Consider the following 23,325-nt stretch of genomic DNA (forward strand, 5'->3'; position numbering starts at 1 on the left):
AATTAAAAACTTGTAAAAAGCAAACTTTTCAATTCCTTAGGTAAATATTATTTCCACCTTAAAAATAGACCCAATGTTCAGAATCGCTAAAATTTACAACATCAACGCTTTACTCTAAACTATTCATAACTCCAAGCAACGCTGGGTACACGTCATCTAGTATCTAATAAAAGTATGTTTATCTGAAGTCATCTAGTATCTAATAAAAGTATGTTTATCTGATGTCATCAAGTATCTAATAAAAGTATGTTTATCTGAAGTCATCTAGTATCTAATAAAATTATGTTTATCTGAAGTCATCTAGTATCTAATAAAAGTATGTTTATCTGAAGTCATCTAGTATCTAATAAAAGTATGTTTATCTGAAGTCATCTAGTATCTAATAAAATTATGTTTATCTGAAGTCATCTAGTATCTAATAAAAGTATGTTTATCTGAAGTCATCTAGTATCTAATAAAAGTATGTTTATCTAAAGTCATCTAGTATCTAATAAAAGTATGTTTATCTGAAGTCATTTAGTATCTAATAAAGTATGTTTTTCTGAAGCCATCAAGTATCTAATAAAAGCATGTTTATCTGAAGTCATCTAGTATCTAATAAAAGTATGTTTATCTGAAGTCATCTAGTATCTAATAAAAGTATGTTTATTTGAGCCTAGGAAGTCGTGTTTGAACAGCGCCCTTGAGGTGATATTTCACAAAATCGGCGATATGCAATAATAAAACATCTAGTATCTAATAAGTATGTTTATCTGAAGTCATCTATCAGGTAAGTATGTTGTCTGTATCTGTTTATAAATAATTTAATTGAGCCTAGGAAGTCGTGTTTAAACAGCGCTCTTGAGGTGACATTTCACAAAATCGGCGTTATGCAATAATAATACATGTAGTATCCAATAAAAGTATGTTTACCTGAAGTCATCTATCAGGTAAGTATGTTGTCTGTATCTGTTTATAAATAATTTAATTGAGCCTAGGAAGTCGTGTTTGAACAGCGCCCTTGAGGTGACATTTCACAAAATCGGCGTTATGCAATAATAATACATGTAGTATCCAATAAAAGTATGTTTACCTGAAGTCATCTATCAGGTAAGTATGTTGTCTGTATCTGTTTATAAATAATTTAATTGAGCCTAGGAAGTCGTGTTTGAACAGCGCCCTTGAGGTGACATTTCACAAAATCGGCGTTATGCAATAATAATACATGTAGTATCCAATAAAAGTATGTTTACCTGAAGTCATCTATCAGGTAAGTATGTTGTCTGTATCTGTTTATAAATAATTTAATTGAGCCTAGGAAGTCGTGTTTGAACAGCGCCCTTGAGGTGACATTTCACAAAATCGGCGTTATGCAATAATAATACTCGTACATGTAGTATCCAATAAAAGTATGTTTACCTGAAGTCATCTATCAGGTAAGTATGTTGTCTGTATCTGTTTATAAATAATTTAATTGAGCCTAGGAAGTCGTGTTTGAACAGCGCCCTTGAGGTGATATTTCACAAAATCGGCGTTATGCAATAATAATACATGTAGTATCCAATAAAAGTATGTTTACCTGAAGTCATCTATCAGGTAAGTATGTTGTCTGTATCTGTTTATAAATAATTTAATTGAGCCTAGGAAGTCGTGTTTGAACAGCGCCCTTGAGGTGACATTTCACAAAATCGGCGTTGTACTGGACGGGAGTCCGCACAAGACTGTAGATTTAGGCGCCGGGTCCAAACCGTGTCTTCAACCGATGAGATGCTCCTTTACGGCCGATGATGATGATTGTAGTTGATATTGGTGATGAAATCTGCCTCCCGCACCCAGGCTTGGTGAATGGTGGGCACTGGGTGTGCTTTCGTCTCTGCTCGCTTCTGGTGTTGGCGGTTTTCCAAAGGAGGGCCGGCTGGTCTCGAAGAGGTAACACCAGAAGATCTTGGAGCAGAAGACTCGGCGAGGTGAGGCAGATGTTGAGCAGGAGTCACTTGTTGATAAATAAAACGCTTGGTTTTGATGGTAAAGATGAACTGATTTATTTTTAATTATGTGGCTGCTTATATTTAATTAGCCTGACTCGCGCCCGACATTGGGCTAGGAGCCCAAAAGTGGTGGGGGGTTGTACCCGCGCCAACAATGAGTTTATAGCCTCCGACAAACTGTTGCATATTCATTTTCAAAAAAAAAAAAAAAAAAAAAAAAACTAAAAAACATTCTGCTTCTGCCATCGGTAGCGATAACATCTCCTGTCCTATGTACAGTTTATTATCGTTCACGATTGTCAAATCAGCTTTTTTCAGCTTTTGTCTACTTCCGGCTAGTCTGTTGTCGTAAATACTCAGTGATCAGTGTGTGTCAGTGTGTCTGTGGTGAAATTTAAAGTTTTTAAGCGTACTCAGCGCTTCACGGCGGCCCTCTAGGGTCCCGCAAGTTTTTCGTTTTAATATCCGCTCAGTGATTCATTCATTTATTCAATTCGTTACAGAGTTTTTGCCAGTTCTAAGATAAAATCCTGCTTTCTATTTTAAAGTACAGCATTTGCAAATATTTTTTTGTTTGTTTGTGGTGAAGTTTCAAGTTTTTACGTGCATTCAGTGCTCACGTCGGCCCTCTAAGGTCCCGTAAGTCTTTTCATTTTTATATACGCTAAGTGATTCCTTCATTTATTTAATTCGTATGTTACAGAGTTCTTTTTTTTTCGCCCGTTTTTAGATAAAATCCTGCTTTTATTTTAAAGTACAACATTTGCAAATATTTTTACGGCCAATTGCCGCGTTTTTTCCAGTGACTCATTCCTAATAATTCATCAGCTAGCAACAAGCCGCTTAGTTACCCATTTCTTAGAAACCGCTCGCCCGGCAACATATCTCATTAAAAACCAATTAGCCGCGCACCGAACCGCTTTCATTTCCCAGTATTTTTACATTAAAAATCAATTAGCCTTCAGCACCACTTAGTAACCAAGCGCATACAAAGTAAATATTTTTTCATTAATTAAAATCAAATAAATCTAACAAACCCAATTATGTCTTCCCACCAAGGTCCCTTCGAGACCGACGTCAGGTCTTTCATCGGGTCAGGTCTTTCATCAGGTCTTTCATCGGGCGTGATCTTTCTTCGGAGGAGAAAGATCACCTCGCCAGCATTGTTCTAAAAACTTATCTAGAGGAGGCCGTTGAAGCCTCTCCCAGACAGCTAACCCCATCTCAACCGAGTAGTTCTCGTGGTTGGGAACACCACAATCTTGTTGAGATGGAGGACTGTGCCTCATCGTCTGATGAATCAGCCTATGAGCTTGTATCCAGGCGCAAAAGATCGCACACCAACTCGAGCGGGTCACTGACTCCTGTCAATTCCCCTCGTTCATCCCCAATTCCTAAAAGAAAAACTGGCTCTCAGTCGCCTAGAGCCGAGGCGGCTATTAACAATATTAATAATAAATTTGAAGTCTTAAGATCGCCATCCCCGACCCCTACGTCAGCTACCCAACAAGCAGGGACTTCTGATTTAGAGTCAGCGCCACGTAAATTCGCGCGTATTCCCCCGATTGTGTTACACAAAAAAAGTGAAACAACATCCCTTCTTCGCTCACTTGAAGATAAAGGGATAGATTTCTCGGCGAAGAATATGGGGACTGGTCTCCATATCTTGACAAAATCGCCGCGTGACCACCACGCCGTCACGAGAAATCTATTAGCTAGGAACATAGAATTCCACACTTTTAGACTCCCCGAAGAAAAGCCGCTGAGGGTCGTCCTCAGAGGCATTCCGGAGGACATTTCTTCCGAGGAGATCAAGGAGGAACTCTCAAGAAAATATCCCATTATTGCCGTCCATAGGATGAAGGACGGGCGCTCAAAAAAACCGATCCCACTAGTACTTGTCACGCTTACTAAGAACGAAGCGGGCAAAGACATTTTCAATAACTTAACGTCCCTATTCAGGTTAAGAATTCAGGTTGAGTCCCTTCGCAACAAGGGAAGGATAGGGCAGTGTTACCGCTGCCAGGCTCACGGCCATTCGGCCACTTGCTGCCATGGCAGTGAAAGATGCGTCAAATGTGGAGGACCTCACAGGTCCTCAGACTGTAAGAAGCCGAGGGATACCCCGGCTAAATGTGCCCTGTGCGACGGAGCGCATACGGCAAATTACGGTGGGTGCCCCGCCAGGCCCCAAAGAAATCATAACTTCAATAGAAATAAAAATAACAATTATAATCGCAACTACAATATAAATAAATCTAATGTCAACCGCCAAGAGAGACAGGGCCATCAAAGTCAGCCGCAAAAGCGGAATCCGATTAATCAAACTCAGATAAATCCAACTCAAACTCCCATTGTTCCCGCAGCCTCGCTAGCTGCTTTCCCTCCCCTACCTCCCTCTCACCGCAGGTGGCCCGAGCCACACTATTACAATCCCCGAAATTCCCAGAGGGAACAAAGGGCGCCCATCACACAGGGCAGCAGCCAACAACACAGGTTAGAGCGCCAGCCCGATCCAAAACCAACTCCCCAAGACCCCTCTCCCGACTCTCCTCCACGACTCCTGGACCCCGTACATGTCCAGGCACTTATTGAACAAGCCACGGCGCTTCAGTTTACTATACAACATGCCACCAAAGAGCTGGCAAAAATTCAAGCCCTGATAAGAAATCACAATGTCTAGACAAAATGTTAATTTAATCAACCTACAGACGGCCTTTTGGAACGCCAATGGCTCAATCCTAGCTCACAAGGAGGAAATAATTGAATTCCTTCACGATTATAGTATTGAAGTATTCCTCATAAACGAGACCTGGCTCAAGCCTTCCAGGACATTCAGAATACCTAATTACATAACTTACCGTGACGACAGACTAGCCAACAGAGGAGGCGGAACCGCCATCTTGGTTAAAAATAATATTGACCACCGTCTAGCACATTCATTCTCTAGTAGTAACATTGAATCCACCTCGGTAATAATCAATACCTCTTCAGGACCACTTAAATTTATTTCTGTCTACTCACCCCCTACCCGAAAATTAATTCCAGCAGAATTAGACAATCTCTTGTCTGAAAATGTCCCCACTATAATAGCTGGGGACATGAACGCAAAGCACGGATCGTGGCACAGCCTAAAAAATAACACCAAAGGTAACGTACTCGCAAATTACGCGAGTACCCATCCTATCGTAGTCGATGCTCCAGATAGACCAACGATTCATCACCATAACAGTAATCCGGACGTGATTGACATCGTCATTCTTAAAAATACCAGCCATCTGCACTCCCTCCGAGTACTTAACGAACTTTCATCTGACCACGATCCAGTTCTCCTCTCTCTAACAGGAGGCTCTAACCCTCTGGTCCCCGTTAATCCTCTACCAACTAAAATTAAATGGAATAAACTTAACGAACTAATGAATAAAAACATAACAATTCCCACATCAATTCCCGACGAAGCCACTCTTAACGCTGCTACCTCCGTCTTAATTAAAACATTAAAATCGTGCATCAACGAGGCGTCCGTTGAGATTCCTACCGACACCACACGACATGGAATACCCGAAGAGATCAAAGATCTTATTAGGGAAAAAAATCTTGTTAGGAAAGAGTGGCAGAGATCTTGCAATCCAATAGTAAAGCATCATTTTAATAGACTTAACAGAGAAGTACGTGAGGCCCTCAGCAAATTCCGCAACGAGCGATGGCACGACTTCATTTCAACTCTCGAAGACGATAGAGCAGCGTACTGGAAGCTCTCTAAAGCACTCAGACGCCCAAAAACTAAAATCTCTCCGATTAAAGGCCCCAACGGATTAGTATACTCCGCTGCAGACAAGGCTGAAGCCTTCGCAGATAGCCTTCAAAGTCAATTCTCTCCCAACACGGACTACGACGACCCAGCCTTCGTAGCAAAGGTGGATTCAAAAGTAGAATCAATCTTAAGTCTAGATCCTGAAGACCCTCCAATCAGGTTCACAACTCCTAAGGAAATAAATAACATAATTAAAAAATTAAAGAAAAAAAAAGCAGCCGGTCCTGACGGCATCTCAAATAAAATCTTAAAATATCTGCCAAAGAAAGGCATCTGCGCTATTACAGCCATCTGCAACGCGTCGCTGAGACTACGTTGCTTTCCAAAGGATTTTAAAGAAGCTGACGTAATTTTAATTCCCAAACCAGGCAAGGACCCACTATTAACGGAGAATCATCGGCCTATTAGCCTCCTTCCTTGCCTAGGTAAAATCCTGGAAAAAGTTATACTATCAAGATTAAACTCATTCACTCAGGACAGTAAATTCTTGCCAGACTTCCAACATGGTTTCAGAGCAGGTCATTCCACCTCTCACCAACTCCTGCGTGTTGTGGAACACATCACGGAGGGATTTAATACTAGGAAAAAAACAGTAATCCTCTCACTCGACGTAAGTAAAGCCTTCGATAAAGTCTGGCACAACGGCCTTTTATATAAAATGAACGCTCTCGGGTATCCTTTGAGACTTACGCAATTGATAGCTAGCTACCTGAGAGATAGATGCTTTAAAGTCAAGTCAGAAAACGTCTTCTCCACAACCCGCCCCTTATCAGCTGGGGTCCCTCAAGGCAGTCAACTCTCTCCATCCTTGTATAACATCTACTCTAGTGACATTCCTAAACCCATGGACCATAACATTCAAATCACTCAATTTGCGGATGACACTAACATCATGTCTAGTTCAACAGTCGAGAGCATCGCCACAAAGCGTGTTCAGAGACAGGCCACTCTAACTGAAGAGTGGTGCAAAAAGTGGAGAATTTCAATAAACCCTACTAAAAGCGCCGCGACCGTTTTCTCAAAGAGACGGCCAAAACGGCCCCCATTCATTAAACTGTTTGGGGAAAATGTTCCATGGGAAAAGTCAATTAAATACCTAGGTGTAACGCTTGACTCCAAGCTCACCTGGAAGAAACATATAACTAGTAAAATAACAGCAGCAAATAAATGTCTAGCATCACTTTACCCAATGATGGGAAAGAAAAGTCGTTTATCAACGGATAATAAATTACTTCTTTATAAAACAACAATAAGACCAGGTTTCACTTACGGATGCCCCATTTGGGGGCACGCCGCTCCAAGTCTAATACAAAAGATTCAACTATTTCAAAATAAAGCCATTAAACTTGCTTTAAATGCACCCAAATGGATTAGAATCTCTTCTATCCATAAAGACACCAACATTCCGTTGATAAAAGACTTAATTGTTTCCCAAGCAACCAAATTTTATGCCGGCCTTTCCAGCCACACTAATCCAACAATAAATTCACTTTCGAAATATAGCGAAAACGATAAATTTAAATTTAAAAAACCCAAGATAGTCCTCCGGAAGGAATAATAACCTGCCTACAGCCGCAGTATAGTTTTTAAGCTCTTTTTCACACCACTATAATAATAAAAATAACAGTAAAGTATCTAAAGATAATCAATTTATAATTATGTTAGAGTCAGTAAACTCATGTTTAGGAACTCTGTAAAATAAAGTAAATCAAAAGTCAAAAGTCAAAGTGCATATTCATTTTGTCGGTAGTACTGGTGATAGTAGTCGCTTAAATTTGAGAGTTAGAAAAGATTTTGAGCGCTTACATGAATGATAATTACATAGTTTAAATGCATAGTAGTTATAGGAATGTGTATCTTGACAACTAGATTTTTTGTTTGTCAAGATACGACAAAAAATAAGAAATGTTTGTAAAATAAATGTGTAAAAATGATCTCAAGCGATCAAATTTGTAAAACATGTTAAGTTAGTATTTTTCCGAGGTCCCCCGTAACATAGCGCTCAGAAAGAGATAAGATTCACTATGCTACGAGGTTCCTGGATTTTTGTACACGCAAAAAGGGTAAAAAATATTGTTCAAAAATGGGTTTACATATGGGTGAAAAACAGCTTTTTTAATATCTCCTCAGCGGTAGTATATCGAAAATAGTGTTTATTTGACTACCGCCGAGGGGATGAACAAGTAAAATATACATATTTGCAATGTTTAAAAATTGATTTTTCTATGTAAAATTTACATAGAAAAAATGCTGGACATTGATCCACGCGGCAGGTAAGCCGGCGATGTGGTATCGAAGCCATTCGGAGTCAAAGTTTTCAAGCCGCTTGGGCCGAAAATTGGACAAAATGACCAGTGGCGGGGAGTGGTGATTTTGCCAGTGGCGTGGAGTAGGGACATTTTATAAAAATAAACAATTTTTATGAAATTAAATAATATGGTCAACTACGTCCGTTACACTCCCCCCGTTTAGCTATGCTGAACTAAAAAATAGGACGTTTGTTGGTACGGCGCAGTCCGCGGCGGCCAGTCCCTCTGGGATGGTGCTGGGCTGGTGGTACTGTTGAGTTTGCATCGGTAGGAGGGGCCGGCAAGATTACAGCGAGCTTCACAGCGGGGCGGACGTAAATTCCGGTGCTCGTCTGGATCCTGGCGGTCCTCACTTGGCCGTCTGCAGCAGGGGTGGCATCAAGGACTCGACCGCGTGGCCAGCTGTTGCGGGGCATAGCGGGGTCCATGATGATCACAAGGTCATCCTTCTTGATGGGGATGACTGGCTGTTGCCATTTTTGGCGAGCAGCCAGGGTGGGGAGATATTCGCGGAGCCACCGTCTCCAGAACATATCAGCAAGTTGTTGGCTGATACGCCACTGGCGACGGAGGCATACCTCCTCATCCTGCCTGTCGTATAGTGACAGATGAGGTCGGTTTCCGGCTCTTCCCAGTAAAAAGTGGTTGGGGGTGAGGGGCTCTTCGTCCCTGGGATCCACCGAGACGTGTGTGAGGGGGCGGTTGTTTACAGTCCACTCGGCCTCGGCAAACGCTGTCCTCAAGGTCTCTTCGCGTGGAGCTCGTTCCAGCAAGATGGCCTTCAGGGCGGTTTTTACAGAACGCACCAGGCGCTCCCAAGCTCCCCCCATATGAGGAGACATTGGAGGGATGAAGTTCCATTCGATCCCCTTTGTTGACAAATGATCCCTCATCCGGGTATCATTTTTGAGTGATTCGATGGCATCCTTCAGCTCGTTGTCGGCACCATGGAAGTTCGTACCATTGTCTGAGAACAGAGCTTTTGGTTGGCCTCGGCGCGCCGTCATGCGTTGTAAAGCCATGATGGCGGAGTCCGTGGTCAGTGAAGTTGTCAGCTCAAGGTGAATGGCACGAGTAGACAGACATGTGAAGATTGCACCATATCTTTTCTCCCGATGTCTGCATACGGTGACTTCCATCGGCCCAAAGTAATCTAGTCCACAGTTTGTGAATGGAGGAACATGGTGGGCTAGCCTTGATGGCGGCAAGGGCCCCATAAGTGGGGGGGCTGGCTTGCTCCTGCGCATCTTGCAGGTGGGGCAGTTGTGGGCGATCATCCGAATATTTGTTCGCAGTCGCAGCACAAGGTAGCTGCCTCGCACCTCAGCCATGGTTCTCTCCGTACTTGGGTGATTGGCTTCCTGGTGATGATGTCTCACCAGAAGTCTTGTATAGGCGTGATCACCATCTAATATGATCGGTGTCCGCACTGCTTGAGGCACTTTACTGAGGGCTTGTAATCTGGAATTCATCCTCAGTAGGCCATCAGGTCCAAGGAAGGGGCTCAAGGCTTTGAGCCGGCTGTCACTTGGTAGTGGATCTCCTTTCTGGAGCGCATTTATGTCATGATAAAATGTCTCTTCTTGACATATTTTTGCCCATCGGGCCTCTGCTTCTTTGATTTCATCGCTTCTTAAATATTTATCAGGTTGTTCGTGATGTTTTCCACGACACCTTTTAATAAAACGGTGTATCCAGCAAGTAGTTCGAATAAGTCGACGCCATGAAGAGAATCTGTTGATTTCGGGCAGTGTCTCTGCCACAGTTGTTGTGATGCCAACGTATTGAGGCCTCACTTCCAGGGTGCCATCATCAGGCTGAGGCAGTTTGCACCGTTCGCGCGGCCATTCTGCCTCGTCTGAGGTCAGGAAGGCTGGTCCACTGAACCATCGTCCAGAGTGCGAGAGGTCAGGAGTGTTGACGTCTCGGGTGCCGATGTCTGCCGGGTTTAGTTTGGTAGGGACCCATCTCCAATCTGCAATGCGGGTGAGCTCGTCGATTTCGCCGAGTCTGTTGGCCACAAAGGCGGAGTATGTGCGTGGATCTGTGCGCAGCCAGCACAACACTGTTGTCGAGTCTGTCCAGAACACTGTTCGCGCAATGTTGCTGCGACATTCTTTCTTCAGGGTTGCTGCCAGTCTGGCCGCCATGAGCGCTGATTGTAGCTCAAGGCGGGGTATTGAAAGAGGTTTCAGAGGAGCCACTTTGCACTTGCTGGCCAAGAAGGTGGCTGTGGTGTTCCCATCAATCTCCTCGGTATGGTAGGCGACCGCACAGCATGCCTGCTCTGAGGCATCACAGAAGAGGTGGAGGGTGACGAAGCTCTCTTTGTTTTGTAAGCAGCGCCGAGGTATGGCAACTTTGCAGTCTTGCAGAAGTCCCAGCCAGTCCATCCACCTTTCGTTGTGTTCAGGTGTGATGATGTCGTCCCATCCGATGTTGGATCGCCAGACAGCTTGTAGTAGTATCTTCGATCGGACTGTGAGGCAAGCGACGAAGCCCACAGGGTCGAAGATTTTCATAACAATGCTGAGCAGCTGGCGTTTGGTAGGCCTGCTGATCAGTTCAGGATCGGCAGCATCGCGAAATGCATATAAAAATCGATCTGTGACAGGATCCCACAGAAGTCCGAGGATTCTCTCGGTATCTGCTTCTCCGCTGTTTATGGTGATGGCTGACCTGGCTCGGTCTATAAGCGGGATAGTAGCCATCACTGAAGTGTCGTTAGAGGCCCAGTTTGTTAGGTGGAATCCTCCAGTTGACAGTACTTTGGCAACAGTAGTGATGAGTGCTGTCGCTTCAGTTTTGGTATCGACCGCATCCAAATAGTCATCCATATAAAACTTTGTTTGGATGGCGGCTGCGGCAGCAGGGAATAGTGCAGAATTCTCCTGGGCCACTTTGTTTCGCACGTACTGGGCGCTGCTTGGTGAACAGGTAGCGCCAAACATCATTGATGACATCATGTAAGTACGTGGTTCTTGTTGAGGTGTTGGTCTCCATAAAAACAATTGTGACTGTTGATCTTCACTTTTGATTTTCACTTGTAAAAACATCTCCTTGATGTCGGCGGCGAGAGCTATTTTTCCCTCTCGAAACCGGAGTATATTTCCTAACAATGAAGTCAGCAGGTCAGGCCCAGTCAGCAACTGATCATTGAGGGAGGTCCCTCGGCAGCGGCTGGCAGCATCAAACACCACACGGATCTTGTTTGGTTTGTTTTGGTTCACTACGGCAAAATGCGGTAGGTACCATTTGCGGGCAGAGGGTTTTTCTACCTCTCGATCCGTAAGTTCACGTGCGTGGCCTTGTGTTATAAGTCCGTTGATTTTAGCTGCATAGGCGGTTGCCAAGTCCTTTTCCTTCGATAATTTTCTCTCCAGAGACCACAGTCGTTTTAATGCACATTGCCGATTGTCAGGCAGTGTGATATTATTCTCCTTCCACAGAAGGCCGGTTTCCCATCGGCCAGATGTCAGTTGATGGGTTGTATCTTCCATCAGCTGATTTGCACGTACTATGTGCGCAGTTACACGAGAGGCGGACGTGATCCCCAATGAGTCAATCGCAAAATTGTGTTTGATGAGATCACTCATGAGGTCGTCTTTGTGGCTCTCCTCGCGCAGGGCCAGTGTTGTAGCCTCAGCTTCGTGTTCAGGGGCCCCTCCGCCATGGGTGATCCACCCCAACGCCGTCCGTGACAATATTCGCGTAGAGTCACGAACGTCGCGCACTTCCCTCGAGACAATAAGGTGTACATTGTCTTGCCCGATGAGAAGTGTGGGGGTGATGTAGCGGCCGTGGATCCTCTGTTCAGGAAGGCTGAGCTGCTGGACGGTGTTGGCCTTGATGACGTACTCATCAGAGATTCCGGCGCCGCGTAGAGTAATTGGCACGCGGCGGGACGTCAAGTCTGTTGAGCACATGTTTTTTGCTCCGTGTAGTCGTAGCTCACGGGTAGGTCCGGTTGTGCCGATTTTCTGTGCTGTGGTGGCATCAATAAGGGTGACAGTTGAGCCCTCGTCCAGAAGCGCAAAGGTTTTAATCTGTCGCTTGGGGCCCGACAATATGACCCCCACCACTTTTAACACGGCACTTTCGGTATGGCGTCACATATTGTGAACGTTTGCCACTGTATTGTTATTTTCACGATAGTTCGGGTTGTGAAGAAGTCGGTGGTGGGGGTATCTGCACTCCCCCACTCCGCACCAGTCACTAACTTTGCAGAATTTGGTAAAATGTTTGCCATTGAGGCATACTCGGCACAATCCGGCACTTTTAACTGTCACAAAACGGGTTTTTATGTCTTTCGCGGTGAAAGTACGACATTCGCTAAGTTGGTGGCCATTTTCACCGCACTGAACACACCCGGCGCGGTTGTCGAACTCGCGAACTTCATTGTAACTGTTTTGCACTTTTTCCCCGCTTCGATTATTTTCTCGATTATTACCAGACAAAATTTGGGGCATTCGATTATTACCAGACAAATTTTGGGGCTTTCGATTATTTTGCGCGAAATGTTGTTTTTCACTAGAATTGTCGTTGTAAACATTGTTTTCCCGCGATAAAAACCGTTCTGACGCGGCAGACGTGTTTAAACTGTGGTCACAAGTGTCACTTTTGTTCGAATTGTTTTTTCGCGAAAACTTTTCTGACGCGGCAGACATATTTTGGGAACTTTCACAGGTATCACGTTTTTTAGCACCGTTTTTGCGCGAAAACTGTTCCGTTGTGGCGAGCGTATGTTCACGGCGTGGGCGGGACCTCGCGGGGTCAACCAAACCGGACTTTGGGATGGCGTTCGCGACGGTTTTCAGGAAGGCGGCAAACTGGCAGATGGTAGCGGAGGCCTCGTAGTGCCGCACTTCCATCAGCCACGCCAACCGCAAGGTGGGCGGCATCTTCCCCGCGATGTCACTGAGCAGCGCTGGATTCGTCAGGTAGCCATCATTGTTGAGGGAGCGGAGTGATGCCACCAGGTTCTGAACTGTGCCAGAGAAGTCTGCGATGTCCTCCAGAGAGGCCTCAATTGTGAGGTGGGGCAGCTTCTTCACCTTGTCCAGCATCAGGGCAGCGAGTGAGGTAGTCCCTCCAAATCTCTGCTCCAGGACTGCCAGGATCTCCGGAACCTGGGCAGGGTCCATCAGAAGGGGGCCGACGGCTTCTCGGGCTTTCCCCTTGAGGGCCCGTTGTAGGCGGATCAAGTTTTCACTGGAGGTCATCCGACATGTGGAGGTAGACTGGTTAAACTGTGCCCTCCAGGTGGGCCACTCCAGTGGATCTCCAGAGAATGGAGGCAGGTCCTTGGCCATAGATTGTCTGGCAATAAGGGCCGCCATTCGTGGATCGTCCTCGATTGTGGGACGGGGGCTGTCCTGAGCCCTTGAAGCTCTGATGGCTTCTGTCAGGGCGGAGGCCAGCTGAGCCATGGGACTGCCATCATGCTGAACCCAGGCTCTGGTATGTTGGGCCGTCTCATCCGCCGTAGGTTGGGGCGGGAATCTCGGCATGGAGCTGGTACTGGCTGTGGGCGGGCCATCTGGCCGTGCCGGCACGCCATACTCCTGTTCGCGCAGTGGTACGGGCGGCACATGTCCAGATGGTCCAGATGGTCCAGAGGGTCCAGGTGGTCCAGGCTGTGTCCATGGCACGTCCCACTGCTCCAGCAGTCCGGCAGGTGATCCTGGCGTCGGCGCTGGGTACCCCGGGTGGGGCAGAGGTACGGGCAGCACAGGGCCATGAGGTCCAGGCTGCACCAGTACTGGGCATCCCTGAATGGTCCAGGGTGCTGGTTGCGCAGGGCCTGCTGGCTCTTGCTGCGCTCGTGATGCGTACCTCTGGTCCACCAGAGGTACAGGTCCGGCTGGCACTTCAGGTACGGCTTGCCTCTGTTCTATCAGAGGGGCGGGCGGTACGGGGCCAGAGGGTCCAGGCTGCATCATGTTTGGCCACCCTGCATTGGGCCAGGGTGACGAGGGCGGGGGACCGGCTGGCCTTGGCTGCGCCGCTGCTGAGTACCTCTGGTCCACCAGAGGCACCGGGCTCGGTTGGCCGGGCTGCACCCATCCAGGGCTGTACCCTTGGAAGCGCCAGGGTCCTCCTTGGGCAGGATACCCTTCCAGGAGTACGGGTCCAGATCGGGCAGGCACTGCTGCTGCTGGTTCCTCGTACCTCTGGTCCACCAGAGGCACCGGGCTCGATTGGCCGGGCTGCGTCCATGATGGTGGTGACCTCTCCAGGAGCTTCGAAGGTCCAGGAGGGGCAGGGGCTGCTGCTGTTGGAGCTGATTGAAGAGCTGCTTTAAGTCTCTCAATGTGCTCGGTTTGACTGCGAAGCTGTTGTCGCAATGACTCCATCGCATCCTCTTGAGATGTGGAGGGCGGTGAGTCATGATGTGCAGGTGGTGCCATGTCAGGAGTAGTGCTGGGCGTGGGCATGGGGGTTACGTCAGGCGTGACGTGAACCGCAGCCGTGGCCTGAGACCCAGCGTCCAGGGCATCTGCAGATGGTGTTGAGGATCCATCGTCTTGGATCCGGCTCGACCGTAAAGTTGGAGACATCCTGGTTGAAGGCGTGTGAGAATCCGGCTCGAAGGACCACTTGTACTGGACGGGAGTCCGCACAAGACTGTAGATTTAGGCGCCGGGTCCAAACCGTGTCTTCAACCGATGAGATGCTCCTTTACGGCCGATGATGATGATTGTAGTTGATATTGGTGATGAAATCTGCCTCCCGCACCCAGGCTTGGTGAATGGTGGGCACTGGGTGTGCTTTCGTCTCTGCTCGCTTCTGGTGTTGGCGGTTTTCCAAAGGAGGGCCGGCTGGTCTCGAAGAGGTAACACCAGAAGATCTTGGAGCAGAAGACTCGGCGAGGTGAGGCAGATGTTGAGCAGGAGTCACTTGTTGATAAATAAAACGCTTGGTTTTGATGGTAAAGATGAACTGATTTATTTTTAATTATGTGGCTGCTTATATTTAATTAGCCTGACTCGCGCCCGACATTGGGCTAGGAGCCCAAAAGTGGTGGGGGGTTGTACCCGCGCCAACAATGAGTTTATAGCCTCCGACAAACTGTTGCATATTCATTTTGTCGGTAGTACTGGTGATAGTAGTCGCTTAAATTTGAGAGTTAGAAAAGATTTTGAGCGCTTACATGAATGATAATTACATAGTTTAAATGCATAGTAGTTATAGGAATGTGTATCTTGACAACTAGATTTTTTGTTTGTCAAGATACGACAAAAAATAAGAAATGTTTGTAAAATAAATGTGTAAAAATGATCTCAAGCGATCAAATTTGTAAAACATGTTAAGTTAGTATTTTTCCGAGGTCCCCCGTAACATAGCGCTCAGAAAGAGATAAGATTCACTATGCTACGAGGTTCCTGGATTTTTGTACACGCAAAAAGGGTAAAAAATATTGTTCAAAAATGGGTTTACATATGGGTGAAAAACAGCTTTTTTAATATCTCCTCAGCGGTAGTATATCGAAAATAGTGTTTATTTGACTACCGCCGAGGGGATGAACAAGTAAAATATACATATTTGCAATGTTTAAAAATTGATTTTTCTATGTAAAATTTACATAGAAAAAATGCTGGACATTGATCCACGCGGCAGGTAAGCCGGCGATGTGGTATCGAAGCCATTCGGAGTCAAAGTTTTCAAGCCGCTTGGGCCGAAAATTGGACAAAATGACCAGTGGCGGGGAGTGGTGATTTTGCCAGTGGCGTGGAGTAGGGACATTTTATAAAAATAAACAATTTTTATGAAATTAAATAATATGGTCAACTACGTCCGTTACAGGCGTTATGCAATAATAATACATGTAGTATCCAATAAAAGTATGTTTACCTGAAGTCATCTATCAGGTAAGTATGTTGTCTGTATCTGTTTATAAATAATTTAATTGAGCCTAGGAAGTCGTGTTTGAACAGCGCCCTTGAGGTGACATTTCACAAAATCGGCGTTATGCAATAATAATACATGTAGTATCCAATAAAAGTATGTTTACCTGAAGTCATCTATCAGGTAAGTATGTTGTCTGTATCTGTTTATAAATAATTTAATTGAGCCTAGGAAGTCGTGTTTGAACAGCGCCCTTGAGGTGATATTTCACAAAATCGGCGTTATGCAATAATAATACATGTAGTATCCAATAAAAGTATGTTTACCTGAAGTCATCTATCAGGTAAGTATGTTGTCTGTATCTGTTTATAAATAATTTAATTGAGCCTAGGAAGTCGTGTTTGAACAGCGCCCTTGAGGTGACATTTCACAAAATCGGCGTTATGAAATAATAATACATGTAGTATCCAATAAAAGTATGTTTACCTGAAGTCATCTATCAGGTAAGTATGTTGTCTGTATCTGTTTATAAATAATTTAATTGAGCCTAGGAAGTCGTGTTTGAACAGCGCCCTTGAGGTGATATTTCACAAAATCGGCGTTATGCAATAATAAAACATCTAGTATATTATACAAGTATGTTTATCTGAAGTCATCCAACAGGTAAGTATGTTGTCTGTATCTGTATATAACTAATTTAATTGAGCCTAGGAAGTCGTGTTTGAACAGCGCCCTTGAGGTGATATTTCACAAAATCGGCGTTATGCAAATTATTCAATTAGTATTATTTTGAAAAGGGTTATGGTAATACAACTGTAAACCACTGAACAAAACAGGTGATTGATAGATTTAATTTTTGTGACAATAAAATATGGTTGTGGTTCCGACTTCTTTGACTCAACGTTTTGGGCAGTCTTGCAGTATTCATCAGTAGTCCATGTCATCTTTGGGAATGCTGGACGGTCGTTTTAGGGAAAGCGAGGAGAGGAAGTCTTGGGAAGGAAGCAGAGTATGAGGTAGGAATCTGAGAGTCAATGTGTCCAGGAGTGACGGACGTATGGATCCGTTGCGGTGCAAAACGATGGGTCAAGAGAGTCTGGCTGGAGAGGCCGAAAGGTCTCCCTCAACCAGACTCGGGCACCCTGCTAAGTCACCAAACGTAGCGAACCACTCGGGGTGACCTATGACAGGGATGTTGGTTTAACCAATAAATGATTCCTGGGCGGCAGTACCAACACCCGCCAACCAAATTGTAGTTGTGCTTGACAGCTGCCCACAACTAGATAAAAAGCTGAAATTGGCCGAGAATCGTCGATTTACCTGTACCGGTAAATAAGGTTAATATACAGAAAAGTGTGACACGGTTAGTAAACAATACTTTGTATCAGATAAAAATGACAAGTAAGTATGTAAGTAATCCTCATTTTGTTAAAATTAATATCAATTGTTCAATTGGCGGCCATTTTTATTGATGTGAAAGCTAAAGGTTAGTTGTATCTTCTGTTATTCCCAAAAAGTAAACTAGCCTAAAACAACTATATAAACATTATTGCAAAAACATGGCGTGAGGAAAAGCCGTCAAATTATCCCATTATAACGAATTAGCCAGATGCATTATTTGCCATTGCCCGAAACTTAAACACTTGGCAATATTATCTAATCACAAAGTGATTTTTTTCAGTGTATATTAACCGTGTCCACAATATTTTCTGCATATTTATCTAAATTAAAAATGGCGCTGAATTTCACGAAGTTTGGAACACAAAGATTGAAGGTTTCGAATAATAATAACTAGCATAGTTAAGTACAATAATAATGGAACACAAAAGTACATTTTTTGCTCACCCCATATTCGCTAGAGTTGTTACCGCCCATTTTATTAAGCCTAGAATGTAAAAAATATTAGTTTTTTCTACCTCAAAATATTGTTAATACAATAGTGTTTATCATTTTTACACGTTATTATTAATTTTGGTAATTATTCGAGATCGCTGCCACGATTTACAAGAAAAACTTTTAGGCAACTATCTGCAATTGGTAAATTTTAATTTTAAAATTAATTTTTAATTGAGTAAAATGAAAATTCGCTTTGGTTGAATGGGATGACAGCCATTTACAAGCTTGGCCAGCGATCACGTTGTATGGGATGACGGTCATTTATAAGTTTGCCTAACGACCATGTTGTATGAAATAACATGTGACGGTCATTTACAAGCGTGGCCAGTGATCACGAATATGTACCTTAATTTAAAATACTTTTGGAACATCTTAAAATTCTAAAACACAATAGCACTCACTCTGTTTATAATAATGTTTTCGATTTGATAAAAACAAACAGATATTGATTGCTACTTATACAAATATTAAACTGTTATTTTGTAACTAACTCACTAAACAATTTGTAAAAAAACAACACAAAACATGACACTAACTAAATATAACAGGTCTGTTGAAAAGAATTAACAATCGAATATTCGCAGATGCATAAATCTAACTGCGCTGTGCACCGTGCACTGTGTGCACTCAGGGCATTCTGGTCCCGGGCTACCAGCGCAATAAAAGTGCTATTCGCTCGCCAGTAATTAATGAATTATTAGAATTATTCCGACGTCAGTGGTTAGTTGATATTTTTACGACCTATTCATTGTAGTCGGCAGGTAGGTATTTTCAAATGTTTTTCCACGGAGCGACAACAAAACTATACAATATTATTTTTAACACCTTGATGATCACGTTTCACCATGTAAATTTAATTTTTATACTTATTTTTCGAGATAGTTCTAGAATTTTCAACGTTAGTAATTTAGGTAGCTTAAAAAAGTTCAAATCATCCAGAATAGAGCAATGAGACAAATATTGAGGTGCAATAAATACGAGATATCAGCGTAAAGTGTAAGTTGCAAAACTTGGGAAGTGTTTTTTTTCGAAATTCTAACGTTTTATGAAAGTTTTACGGTAAAAAAGTTGAATTGTTTGAATGGAAAAATAAGCAGAATTCTTGCCTGAACAGACTATGCAATAATTACAATAGCGTATTATCCAAGGTTGATATTTTCAGTTGCAAACTTACCAAATACAAGAGGTCCATAAAAGAATATTTCTCTGATGGTTTTTGAATAATGTTTATGTCTATATTGTTTATATCTCTATTATGATTTGATTTATATCTACAACCTCTCTCCATGGCTATAAATGTATTGTATTGTAAGTTTTTGGTTTTATATAATCTTTTGTTTTGTATGTTTTTTTAAATTCGTATTCCTTTCTCGCAAATTTAAATAAGTTATTCCATATTATGCTGTCTCAGTTAAAGTCACAAGGAGGAAATTCATAATTGGTTTTATTTTATTATGTAATACTTATGTACAAACTGATTAAATGTAAACTGTCGATTTCCCGAAAATGAATAAATAAATATATTCTTCTGTAGAAACATATTTTTGTCAGAAAAAAAAACTGATTTTCGAAGAAGTAATTTAGCTTTTTTTACTTCTACCATCATGTAGAATCACCTCTCGAAGTTTTTGCACTTTACCCCCGGACACCCTGTAAAAATCAATACAGAAATTTCGGAAATGGATGATAGATAGATAGACACTATGTGATGGTAAAAGTTTTTTTGAGGAATTCGACACCATAGAATAAAGAATAACACATTAAGGGCCTATACAGGGTGTAGAAAAGATAAATAATTTTTAAACTTTTTTGAAATTTCAACGTTTTAAGGTAGTTTTTAAAATAGTTGAATTGTTTGAATAGAAAAATAAATATTCTTAAATGTAAAATATTTTAGTATGGGAAAAAAAAATTGGAATTTCTATAAAAGTTATTTGTCTTATTTACTTCTACCATCATGTAGAATCATCTCCCGAAGTTAGTGCACTTTACCCCCGGATCTGTATTTCCATAGAAAACTGTGATTCACCATGATTACGATATTTCAATGGGATGGCCTTACATGTATTATACATGGCTCAATACTATTTCATTCAAGTGTAAGAGAGACAGACCACGTGCTAAATGGTCTAGAACCAAAAGGTTCTACGTAAATGAATTTGAATACGTCTAACAATAAACATGGTCGACAAAAACTGATTGACAAAAAATGGAAATCCTGGCTCATTTTACTGTACATGACTGAAATAAGATTGTAGACAAAATATACAAATAATGTTTTCTCAATTTTACATTTAAACTTTAAAATTATGAAAAACTATAACGATATATTTTTTTAAAATTTTTACGTAAATGAAGTTTTACGAATTAAATACAATAGGAAACGATAAAAAATATTAATTAAATGAACATACCTACAGACATTATGGTGTTAACTGATGCAGAAACATCCAACGCGTGCATGTTTTTGCCTTGGGTAGGGTACACCAAGGTTTTTGCATTGGTACCCGACTACACACTATACTAATTATAAATAAACTATTCTTTATTAAACCTTATTGTTGCTGCATTTCATATTTTTAAATATATCTGGGTACCTATTTGAATTTCACGTAATTATTTTTCGGTTATGAATAATTGCAAATCTTGGAAGCGGAAATTAACTACTTCCCGATATTCAATCGAGCTGAATCTCGGCGGATAGACTCGTTGTCGATGACAATGAATTCCATCTATAGAAGCAATCACGTACACACGAAGAAAAATGAGTAGAGTAAATTTATTAAGAATCTATTCAAATTATTTGTAATCCAGTTAAAAACGGGATTTCTGGCCCTTGACGAATGAATATGACGATGTAGATATGAGTTCGTCATTATAAATTATCTAGACAAACGCCGGTGCATGAACACGGGTTCCGATATATTAGGAGTTGCCTAAAAGTTTTTAGCCGGATTACCAATAATTTGAAGAGATTTTTAATAAATTACCTTTACTCATTTTTCTCGGTGCATATACCTCAGCATTTTTCTGAAATTGGATAATATTATAGAAGTTAATAAACGAAATAAATTTCTGTCCTATCCGATCGTCGTTTGGCAAGGTTGGCAGAGATGTCGACTTCATTTCCTGAGTAGCAAGGTTTAATCCTCAGTCAATACAAAAAACTTTTATAAGTTAAAACACATTCAAAATAGATCTAACAGGAACATGAACAGACCTCACGTCCATAAAAATATTTAGTTTCTCTTATTTAATACATGAAAACCAAAATTTCCTCTGAACTCATAATATTTGAAAGTAATTTCATAATTACAAACCACCATTTAATATTATAAGCAAGTTATATTTATTTTAATTTTTAATAAGGAATTATACAATTGTCCAAAGAAACGTCACTAACTTTTTAAAACTTTTTTAGGCAGGTAGGTACACAGAAAAGCTCAGTAAAAGTTAGTCACGTTGTCAAAGTTTGGCATCTTAACGAAAAAAAAATTATATATATACATATACTATATATGTATGTGACACCTCACAAGAGCGTCCTTGTCTCTACAGTGTAAAGGCAGAGGAGCTATGTCGCCACCAGGTTGGGTAGCGTTGTGAGGCGGATTAAGGTAGGGTCTGTAGGAAGGGAGTTATTATTGCGGGTCTTAAAGAGGCTCGGATTATATGAAGGAGGAAAACATATGCCGGTAACTCGTTCCGCATATATACGAGTCAACATCAACTGTGAACAGATGTTCCACTCGAGTACATCGAGTCTTACGTAGGTGCACTGGTGCACCGTGGATCAATGCTGGTAGCTCCTTAGAGCAGGGTCCGATAAAATACCTGTAGAATAGACTCGGCATGCCCACATCGCGTCTGTGAATTTGTAGGTCAAAGTAAGACTTGCTTGAATAATAAAGTGAGTGCAGCAGATTTTGGAAACTGGAAACGGAAAATAGTGTAGGGGAAATTATAGGGAGTTCACATCTCCCGAAAATAATAACAACATTACTTTTACCCACATTTATGTGAGACTGGTATCACTGTAAACCTGCGGGCGGCAAATATTTCATTCTCTCTCCAGTGGTCTAGCAGCCGGTTTAGCCATAAATCTCCTCTATACACGATCTGTTTTGTTCATAAAATTATTGTAACGAGAGTTTGGTTAAAATAAAAACTAAATTGAAAATATTCGAATTCTCATTTTTACACACGGAGAACAATCACGCAACCTTGGATTCTGCGGATTGGAGAACCACAGAATAATTCAGCCAACAAACCATTTCAATTGGCGATAATCACAATCCTCCAAAGTACAAACAAATTTACAGAGAGATGTAATACAAACGGTTGAATTAAATCGGGACTTCGCGACGCCCAGTCAATAAATACCCATACCTTTGGTCTGAAGCGAGATTAAACCCTTGACTCTGTGCAGAAACGTGCTGTACTTAATCCCCTGAGCAGAGTCGTCAGGTGGGAATTCTGTGATTGTTCTACCGGCATTTTAATGAAAGATGCTCCGAGGAACTAGCGTCATTGATCCGAACGACACCGGTGCGTTGGGGAAACACGCCCAACATTTTCTGTACTTGGGAACGGGTCATTGAGTTCAAGAGCTCGACTGTGAGACGAATTGCCGGCCAGTACATTTTATCCCTCAAAAAGACCCTCCGCAGTCCACACATCATCCTCAAGATTACAGGCCATGGATACAGAGCATGGCGACAGGAATATATTGAAAAAGGTTGCTTATTGCGGCCCATTGCTGGCCATACGGGCGTAATTGGGGGTTACAAAATAATTTAAAATTTACAGCAACAAAAAAAACAGGCCAACGGCACGCGGTGTTCCCAAGCGGTCACCCATCCAAGTACTGACCGCGCCCAATGTTGCTTAACTTCGGTGATCGGACGAGAACCGGTGTATTCAACATGGTATGGTCGTTGGCAGGCAAATTATTCTAGATAGAAAACATTTATTATTGAATCCACATCATAGTATAAAAATTATATTATCGCCCTCTAACAAATTTCATGTAAACCCTTTCTATGGCTTTGAAAATTCGAAATTCCTTTATTTTACTTTTAGTATAATACTATAGATGTCTCTTTAAGTAAAGTAGAATACAAAATATATTTACTTACAGCTGATAAAATATTCTAGCGTTGCTGGGATTCATTTTTAGGAGATAGACATACGAGATACGAGTATACCGTCATGGACTATTCTATAGGCCTTTTTGATATACAATTCCGTCATTTTCTTCATTTTTTTGATATACATGTTGGGGCAAAAGTAATCACCCTATTGGAAAATGCTATAACTTTTGCAAATGGCGCCAAATGTCAATTCGGTTTTGATATTTGTGAAGTAAACAAACGCAGAATACAAATCGACAAGACATGTGAGGCAAAAGTAATCACTCTATTGGAAAACGCTATAACTTTTGCAAATGGCACCAAATAATAATTCAGTTTTAATATTTGTGAAGCAAACA

At 42.3% G+C, this 23,325-nt stretch overlaps 1 protein-coding gene and 1 non-coding gene across 2 annotated transcripts; both read right to left on the minus strand.

The window, feature by feature from the left end:
* Positions 1-5,856: 5,856 nt before the first annotated feature.
* Positions 5,857-14,650, minus strand: LOC149419725 (uncharacterized). Its single transcript, XM_089637534.1, has 3 exons — positions 12,841-14,650; positions 8,290-12,003; positions 5,857-5,951 (listed from the first exon to the last, which is right to left on the minus strand). Exons 1-3 carry the CDS (start codon positions 14,648-14,650, stop codon positions 5,857-5,859), a joined length of 5,619 nt encoding a protein of 1,872 aa, XP_089493660.1.
* Positions 14,651-22,657: 8,007 nt separating this feature from the next.
* On the minus strand, positions 22,658-22,776 carry LOC149419726 (5S ribosomal RNA). The gene has a single exon (XR_016302810.1). It is a non-coding gene; the product is annotated as a 5S ribosomal RNA (ribosomal RNA).
* Between the last annotated feature and the right edge of the window lie 549 nt (positions 22,777-23,325).

This window comes from Hesperophylax consimilis, chromosome 11 (assembly GCF_061612785.1).
Source record: "Hesperophylax consimilis isolate HC1 chromosome 11, BYU_Hcon_1.0, whole genome shotgun sequence".
Lineage (NCBI taxonomy): Eukaryota > Metazoa > Arthropoda > Insecta > Trichoptera > Limnephilidae > Hesperophylax > Hesperophylax consimilis.